This window comes from Aphelocoma coerulescens, unplaced genomic scaffold (assembly GCF_041296385.1).
Source record: "Aphelocoma coerulescens isolate FSJ_1873_10779 unplaced genomic scaffold, UR_Acoe_1.0 HiC_scaffold_65, whole genome shotgun sequence".
NCBI lineage: Eukaryota > Metazoa > Chordata > Aves > Passeriformes > Corvidae > Aphelocoma > Aphelocoma coerulescens.
Genome location: NW_027184003.1, coordinates 2,068,225 through 2,077,979, shown reverse-complemented (window position 1 = coordinate 2,077,979; position 9,755 = coordinate 2,068,225). Strand labels below are relative to the sequence as shown.

The 9,755-nt window shown below is 43.7% G+C and overlaps 1 protein-coding gene across 1 annotated transcript; it reads right to left on the bottom strand.

The window, feature by feature from the left end:
• Positions 1-3,478: 3,478 nt before the first annotated feature.
• Positions 3,479-6,174, bottom strand: LOC138102250 (uncharacterized). Its single transcript, XM_068999980.1, has one exon. It carries the CDS (start codon positions 6,171-6,173, stop codon positions 4,062-4,064), a length of 2,112 nt encoding a protein of 703 aa, XP_068856081.1. The 5' UTR covers position 6,174; the 3' UTR covers positions 3,479-4,061.
• Positions 6,175-9,755: the final 3,581 nt, after the last annotated feature.

Below are 9,755 nucleotides of genomic sequence, written 5' to 3'. Positions count from 1 at the left end.
GAGAGGCCGAACACAGCCCAGGTCAGACCTGGGAGTGTCTCCTTATGAGATGATGTTCGGATTACCCTTCCTTACTGCTCAACATGAAACAGCCACTTATGAAGTAGGAGACGTAAGTGTCAAAAAATATGTCACCGCAATTGCCAGAACACTTGAAAATTTGCGGCTGAAAGGAATGATCCCTCAAACCACAGCTTTGGAGTTCAAAATTCATAATATCCATTCAGGGGAATGGGTACTAGTAAAAACATGGAAAGAACAATCTTTGACTCCACAATGGGAGGGTCCTTTTCAGGTACTGCTGATGACTGAGGCCGCAATCCAGACCAAGGAACGAGGGTAGATCCATGCCAGCAGAATCAAAGGACCTGTAAAAGAACCTGAAGAGTGGACTGTAATATCCAAACCAGGTGATACCAAATTGATTCTTAAACGGAGACCAGGTGGCAATGAGCTAGAACAATCTAAATAATCCAAGGGATATGCAAAGAATCACACCTAACTGAGAAGTAAAAGCCAAATTTATATCAGTGGCCCCTGGACAAATTCTGGGACATCGTGGAGAAGAATATTCTCACTTCAAACAGGAAGGGTTGGGACTGGATCAAACAGGGAACTCTCATGTCCTGATTCTAGCCTGTGATTTGTATTAAGAAGGGGGAGAATCACAACTTCCATCAGTGCCACATCATATACCCTGTTTGAATCATTCTAACACGGGGCATGCCAACCACGTCAAATATAAGTAATTAATCTAGAGGGAAATTGGCATTTCACACCGTCGACACCCTAGTTGTAAAGGGTGTCAAGCACAAAATCAACCCCCTATCCAGACAAAATCATAAGCAACAAAAGCAATAACTTTGCTCTGCAGATGGGAATTACTAGTGCCTGTTGAATGGGAAACACCTAAGATACGATAAGATACTACAGTTAAAAAGGTGCCAAAAGAAATTTGCCTAAAAGCTACAAAGGAAGTGACAAGGAAATAGAGGGCAAGACCGGGTCGGCCACTGTACTCGCCACCGAGAAGATCCAATACACCTGCTATGGGTTGCAACCTCATAGGCAAGGGAGGTGGGAGTATAAGCCATGCCGGACCTCTGTTATTCCTTCTTTTGTCACTTCTCCTGGTCCCTTTTGGGACACCGGCAAGACCATGTTACAAATGCTATCGAAAGCTCTACATGGAAAGACACCGGGGCTTCTTTCTTATTACTCATACCCATACCAACAGTCACTGTTATGACTCATCCAAATTAGGTATTTGCATGCATAAAGGAGAAAAATATTGGATTACAGAAAATTTAGGAACAAGTGGAAACAGACTAAGAAGCAATTGTCCAAAAGGAGAAAAATAGATTTGCTCCACAGCTGCCACCAGGGGAACAGTCCAAGATTTGGTAAAAGAGCAAGTGGTAAGTAAAGATACAAAGCCAGCACAGCAACCTCGCCCTATATTCACCTCACCACGCCAGGACCTGTATGCAAAGCTCAAACAACAAAGAGGAAAAAACCCCAAGGTTAGGAAAAAACCTGTTTGTGGAATTGGGGGAGAGGATAGGTAAAGAACTTAACATAACCAACTGTTGGGTCTGTGGAGGAGCTTTAATGACAGAAGAATGGCCACGGAAAGGTAGCAGCGTAGGCCCGGTAGAACTCCTTAAATGGAACCGGACAAATATAAGAGGGGGGAACCGACCTGAGGGGTGGATTTTAAGTTCAACAGTGATAGGGGAAGAATGCCTCTGGCGAACTGGGATAAACTTTCTTAATGAAGTAGGAAACACTCCCTGTAAAAGCTATAAAGTGAGTAACAAAACTTCAAGGTGGTGGGTCCCAGAAAAACCAACTTGGTATTGAGCCCAGAAAAAAGGAAAAGACTGTGTATATGATCATGAAGTTGGACTCTTTCAGTGTAATGACACGAGGAAAAATCCTTATTTTGGAATCCCAGAAATAGCCAAATTTGGGGAGAATATAAATCAACAAGAAGGTGATTATTGGAAAGCACCAGATGGCTTCTTTTGGATATGTGGGAAAAGGGCATCCCCAAGACTCCCTTCACATTGGAAAGGGAGTTGTACACTAAGAATCATTCAACCAGGGTTTTTCCTTTTCCCAGAACCAGTGGGAGATCAATTAGGTATACCTCTCTATGAAGACTTCAAAAGAAAGAAAAGAGATTTAATTGGAGGATTCCAAAAATGGAAAGATGAGGAATGGCCCCCTGAACGAATATTAGAAACAGATGGGCCAGCTACCTAAGCACAAGATGGAAGCTGGGGATATCAGACCCCAATTTACATGCTGAATCGTATCATCAGACTCCAAGCTCTTGTAGAAATCATAACCAATGAAACAGCTGGGGCTATGGAATTAATAGTCAGCCAGCAACGCCAAACCAGAGCTGCAATACATCAAAATAGGCTGGCTTTAGACTATTTACTGGCCGAAGAAGGCGGTGTGTGCAGGAAGTTCAATACATCGGACTGTTGTTTAAAAATTGATGACAATGGGGATGCCGTTCTAGATATGGCCAACCAAATCAGAAAAATAGCCCATGTACCAGTCCAAAAATGGGAATCAATGATGTCTGCTAACTGGTGGGATGGCATATTGGGGAAAGAATGGTGGAAGAAGCTAGGTTTCTTCCTCTTATGTGCTACAGCTAGTCTAATATTTCTCCCTTGCTTGATCCCCTGCTTTATTCGGCTAATCACCAGCATAGTTCAAGGCATGCAAGTTGTGGCAATGCCTACTGACCCAAAGTTGGCTATGTCTGGAACAGCACAAAAAATTATGGTATTAAAAAGACAAAGTGATACAAAAGACCCTCTTGAAGAAGCCAAATTGATCTGTGAAAAGAACGAACAGACATTAGAAGCCAAGAAAAAAGAATTATTGCTCAAGCCAAATGATTTATAAAATAGAAAAGGGGGGATTGTTATAAACATATATTATATTAGCTTCTCGCAAAGTATAAAGTAGATATTATATAACGTTAGAAATGCTTTCTGCTGTGTGGATGTAGTTTTCTCTCTTTTTAGCAAGAATGTTAGCAAGTGTGAGCACGTAAGATAACCTCCAAACGAACAGAGGATGAGGCCCGAAAAGCTGCTAATCAACACTTTGTCTAGGGAGCAAAAGGGCCCAAAGGCTACTCCGCCCGGAGAACGGGCGGCCAGGAGAGTCCGGGAGATTTTATCACCACTCTGCCCGGAGAGACGAAGAGGCCCAAAGCTGCAATCAGCCCTGACTGTCTGGAGAATTAAGAAATCCACCCTACCATCGACTCTTGCCTAGCGGGCCCAACCCCAAGAATCAAGAGAAATAAAACCACAAGGCAGAAGACTAGGCACGCTCTAAAAAGGCGGAACCAAGGAGTGGCCATGCAGAACAGCTCCAGGAAAAGTTTTAATATGAATAAAGAACAGACAGTAATGAAAGGCAGGAAAGGACTCCACTACTAGAAAAGTAGTAAAGTAGGTATGTTTTATTCCAGCGCTGGGACGCATGGGGGATAGCTCCTCCAAAATCATGCGTGCCTACAGCTGTTTTCAGCTCGGTATTTATCGGGTTACAAGTTCCATATTCATTAAGTTTCCTAACAAACTCATACATATTCATCACCTAGCCCCGCCCAGCCTCGCTTCGTATTATAATGAACTCAAAAGTCATTTACATCCGCATTGCGCTTGCGCAGTGTTGTCTGGTGGTTGTGGTAGGGGTCTCTCGGGGGTCTTGTGACGAAGTCAGGGAGAGTCTTCCTCGTCTGAACTTTTCACCTTTCTCTCCTGCGCATGCTCTTTTATACCTTTGGCCTGGGTTTAAGCTTTGGGACTGGTTTGAGCTAGTTTTGGGATGAAGCAGGATGCCTGTCTGAGACTCCCCCTGGTTTTATCAGCAGTCTCTTATCTTCTTCTTCCTGCTCTGGTATGCTGACCAAGCTAGATGCATTGTTCCTAACAAACGAATTCTTTTGCTCCCCATCCCCCTGATTCAGTCCCCCCTTTTCTAAAGAGTTAGTAAATTCTTTTACTAATACTTAAATTCTTCTCCTAATGAATTTTTTGGTAGGCATTTCTTAATGTTTTCCCGTGTGCGTTTGACAAAGTAGTTAGGACTGATAGTCTTTTTAGTACTCTATAGTTCCAAATAAGTAACGCGATAGACAGCGCAAGACAGGTGCTAACCAAGGTTAATAAGACAATTATGGGGTGACATAACGTATTTAGGATACCAGTTGCGGTAGGTGACCACCCGAAAAGTGAGTCCCACCAGTTATGACTTGCGTCTTGTCTCACTCTTTGCAAAATTCTGCTGATTTCTTGTGTGTCATAATGGACAGTGACTAAGGTCTTTTCCCCGTTTCTTTGGATTTCTTTCAAAATTTCCATGAGGTCTTGATGCTTTACTAATTGCTTTACTAATGTTAGGTTCATCCCAATAGGTGTGGGTAGCAATTTATGGTAAACGGTATAGTTAGACCTTATTAATTGATGAGATACGACTGGTGCTAAATACGAAAAGTCACACCCAACAATCTTGGCAAAATTACAAATACAAAAATTAGAGTGATTCCTGGCAGTTACATTTATAACATTGTCATCTATCATCATTGAAGTGCAGGTAGTTCTTAAGCACACACAGCCTTGCCCAACATATACGAGTACAGTTTTCGGTGAAGTGTCTGGGTGGATCTCAAAGTGACATATGCCTTGTTCTGTATCAAGACATATGTCTCTGGCATCAAGTGTATTACTTTCACAGATAAATCCTTGTTGTTCCCGTGTAATACAAGATTCTAAATTCACTGTTTGCCATTTTTCTCTTACCATCCGAGCCCATACTCTATGTTCAGAGGGGTAGAAAACTGTCCCTTTATGGTTTAATCCCAATGCGACAATAGGATGAATTACATAAACTGTGGCATTCCGTATCGTAAGCACAAAGGCAGTAGCTATGTTAGTCATTGGGTCATAGGTGAAATTTACCAAGGTCCACCAGGATTGGAGCTTTCTTTCTAATTTAGTAGCATTGTTCCAAACAGCCTCTCGGATCTCAATAGGAAATACACCTTCATTACCCTCTCTTATGATTAAGGAAGCTGTGGACTGCATCCATAATTGAGCTTGTATGCAGCTAAAGGCTAATGAGACATTGTCCTGAGCTGTGCCAAGTGTGTTTAATATCAGTTCGTGATCCAGGTTGCTGATTTTTGCAAGGTCTGGGAGTATTTTTGAGACTTGCCACTGGCTGTTTCCTAATGCTAATAGGGAAGATTGTAGGGGCTGTTTTAATTTGGTCAGGTCACTGGTTGCCGTGGCCAGTTTATTCATCAGTATCTCTGAATCAATTCCATTTATAACTCCCAGCCCTGTTCCTAGCATGCCACTCAGGTCTCTCCGCATTCTGCCCTTGAGGGGGGTTTGCTTCTGCAGCCAGGCTGTCCACCCTTCAAGGGATGTTTGAATTAAAGGGGAGCAGGCTGGTTGGATTTCAGAAATGTTAATTTGCATTAGTAGTTCTACACGCTTAAGAGACCATTCTGGGTTAAACAGCAGTAATTGTTGGCCTGTGTTCCTCACTACATAAGGGCCAATCTCATAAACCTTTGGCTCAGATTTAAGTAGTGTGACCTGGGTTCGGATCTGATTGCCAGAGTAGGTCATAGTGGGCCTAGCCATGGCATTTATCTGGAATTTGAATGAGAGTCCATTACTGCCTTGGCCCCAAAGACAAACCACTTCCACAGTCTGTACTAATGTAAAATTATACCAACAGTCTGCTTCACTTGCGTAACTACAGATTTCACGGTGTTTGTCTGTAGAAGTAGTTGAGACACTGATTTGGGTTGCTTTTTTGTGAGTAGTCCCGTTAATCATTCGGCATCCAATCTTGATTTTTTCTCCTACAGTCCCCTGGAGCTGCCAAGTTCTTTGTTTTTCCCACTCTTGCTTTGTATACACTTGGTTTCCGTGTATGACTACAGTCAACAGGTTTAAATTTTTTAAATCAGAATATTTCCCCATGAGTCCAGTAACCCGCATAAAGGCTTGAGACCATATGTCTTCTCCCCTAGGAATAATTTCCTGGCTGATGGTTACAATTATAACTGTGAGAAAAACAATTTTCCGGGTTATACTTGCGTGCCACCCTAACATTTTCATTTTGTTCGAGTAAACTTCAATTTCAATTCATCCCCAGGGGTCACTTTCCAAGGGGTCTCTGGAGCCTTCTTTACTCGGGTATGGTGAATCCAGGCACTCTGTTCTCTGATCTTAATCGCGGTGTAAGTGGTGAGGAGCACCTGGAATGGTCCTTCCCACTGTGGTTCCAGAGTCTTTTCTGTAAGAGACTTAACATATACATAATCTCCAGGCTGAATGCCATGTACAGGACCGTCTAGGCCTCGACTTCGAGTTCCAGCCACATGTTTTCCAATTTCTCTAAGCTGTTTATCTAAAGCAATCATGTAGGTGGTTAGCGTTTCTTCCCCTGTTTGGGTAGATATTCCTTTCTGTACCCCATATGGTCTCCCATAAAGTATTTCAAAGGGACTTAGCTTCTCCTTAATCCTGGGCTTGGTCCGAATTCGTAACAATGCAAGTGGGAGAGATTGGGGCCAGGGTAGGTTAGCTTCTTGCCCTAATCTCACAATTTGCTGCTTAATCATATGGTTCATTTTCTCTACTTGGCCACTCGACTGGGGATGATATGGAGTGTGGAGTTCCCAGTCTATGCCTAAATGTTGGCTAGTTTGTTGTACCACCCTTGAAATAAAATGTGGTCCCCTATCTGATGACATTGTGGCTGGAACTCCGAAGCGCGGTATTATTTCTTGTAGTAACACCTTTGTTACTTCTCGAGCCTTAGCGGTCCTAGTAGGAAAAGCTTCTGGCCATCCTGAAAAAGTATCTGTTAGCACTAACAAATATCGATACCCCCCTTTTCTTGGAAGTTCTGTGAAATCAATCTGCCACTGCTGTCCTGGCCCATGGCCTCTCCCAATTTGGCCTAATTTTGGTTTAGGGGTATTTTTGGGATTAGTCTGGAGGCAAAGGTTGCACTGTCGAGTTACTTGCATAACAGTTTCGTATAAGTTTCTGGCGATAATTTTCTCAATTAAGTAATTATATAAGGCATTTGTTCCCCAGTGTGTTTTCTGGTGTTCCTCTCTAACTACGGCCCATAGCAAATGAGAGGGAACAACTACTTTTTCCCCTGCAGTGATAGCCCATCCCTCTTGGTTAAATGTTCCCTTTTCATCTTTAATCAATTTCTTGTCTTTTTTATTATATGTTGGCTTACCCTCTAGGGAAAGTTGTCCATCTGGGATCAAGGCCCCAGTTGTTGTTACTTCACCTTTTGCTGCTTCTTTTGCCTCTCTGTCCGCCAGTTCATTTCCTTCTTCCAATTCTGAGCTCACCTTTTGATGTGCCCTTATGTGCATGATTGCTACTTTCTCAGGTAGCTGGACTGCTTCCAACAGCCGCATTATTTCTTCTGCATGTTTGATGTTCTTTCCATGCGAATTTAACAGTCCTCTTTCTTTCCAAATGGCCCCGTGTGCGTGTACAACTCCAAACGCATACCTTGAGTCTGTATAGATGTTTATTTTCTTTCCTTTTGCCATCTCTAAGGCACGAGTTAGGGCGATTATTTCAGCCTTTTGTGCAGAGGTGTTTGTTGGCAGGGGTCCGGATTCTATCACCTCCTGGCAGGTGGTAACTGCATACCCAGCATGTCGCTTTCCACTGATGATGTAGCTGCTCCCATCAGTAAACCAGGTCTCTGCGTTGTCTAAAGGGGTATCCTTCAGATCCGGGCGGCTGGAGTAGGTGGCTTCGATGGTCTCCAGGCAATCATGGCGTACCGGTTCCCCTTGATTTCCACTGAGAAAGGAAGCTGGATTGACAATGTTAGTTACCACTATTTCTACATCATCTTGTTCCACCATGATGGCTTGATATTTCAGGAACCTTTGTGGGGAGAGCCAGTGCCCACCTTTCACTTCCAGCACCGCAGACACCGTGTGGGATACCAGTACAGTCATTCTCTGACCCAAGGTGAACTTGCGTGCTTCTTGGATGTTTAGCACGACTGCTGCAACAGCTCTGAGGCACCCAGGCCATCCTTTGGCTGCTGCATCTAGCTGCTTAGAGAAATAAGCAACTGCCCGTCGGTATGGGCCCAGGTCCTGTGCTAGTATTCCCAGGGCGATCCCTTGCTTCTCATGGGAAAATAGAAAGAATGGCTTACTCACGTCTGGGAGTCCTAGAGCTGGAGCTGACATGAGGGCATTCTTTAGCTGGCTGAAGGCCCGCGTGGCCTCCTTTGTCCACTGGAGATCTCTGCTTTCCTTTGTAATGAGTTCATATAATGGTTTCACGAGCAGTCCGTAATTGTAAATCCACAATCTGCACCACCCCGTCATCCCCAGAAAAGTCCGTAACTCTTTCGCTGTCTGGGGCTTTGGGGTTTGGCATATCGCTTCTTTGCGATCTTGCCCCAAAGTTCGTTGCCCAGCACTGACTTCATAGCCTAGATAGATCACTTTCCGTTTCACCACCTGAGCCTTTTTCTTGGATACCCTGTACCCTTGGAGTCCCAAGAAGTTTAAGAGGCTTACCGTCCAGGCTGTGCAAGCTTCCTCTGTTCGGGTAGCTATTAGGAGATCATCCACGTACTGCAATAGCTTCCCTTCTCCTGGTGGGGCTTCCCAGGACTCTATGTCTTTTGCGAGCTGTTCTCCAAACAAGGTGGGACTGTTCTTAAATCCCTGAGGCAACACCGTCCATGTGAGCTGGGTTTTGCGCCCACTCTTAGGGCTTTCCCATTCGAATGCAAAAATTTTCTGGCTGGCTTCATGGAGAGGGAGGCAAAAGAAGGCATCCTTTAGATCTAAAGCAGTAAACCAGGTTAGTTCTGGTGTTAAGCATGTTAACAGAGTGTAAGGGTTTGCCACCACAGGATAGAGATCCTCAGTTATCTTATTAACAGCCCGTAAATCCTGGACCACCCGGTAAGATCCATCGGGTTTACGGACAGGCAGGATAGGAGTATTAAAATCAGATTGGCACTCTTTTAACAATCCCAACTGTAAGAATTTTTCAATTATTGGGCCAATTCCTTCCCTGTCTTCCCTTTTAAGGGGATACTGTTTAATTCTAACTGGTTGTTTCCCTTCTTTGAGTTTGATCTGTATTGGGGTTGCATTTTTGGCTCTCCCAGGTACATCTGTGGCCCAGACTCCTGGGAACACCTGGCTTATTATCTCTTCCCTGATTTCCTCCACAGGGCCTTTGGTTGTTAATATTAGGCTCAGTATCTCTATGTACTGTTGGTCATTTACCTCCAGAATAACTTCCCCATTCCTAAAAATAATGGTTGCTTGTAATTGTTCTAATAAGTCTCTTCCCAAGAGTGCTTTTGGAGAATTGGGTAAATATAGAAACTTGTGAATACCCCATTGTTTCCCAATTTTATATTTCAATGGCTTACAAAAATAAGCTTTTTCAGATTGGCCAGTTGCTCCGTGTACCACAATATAGTCATTCTCCACAGGCATCAAAGCTTTATTTAAAACTGAATATGCTGCCCCCGTATCCACTAAAAATTCTATTTCTTTTTCCTTGTCCCCTAGCTTCATTATAACCAGTGGATCTGCTAGGGTGGAATCCCCCGGTCCTCTTCAGTCTTCTTTCACATGTGCAACCACCCTCCCCCTTCCTCGGTTTCCTCTGTTCTGG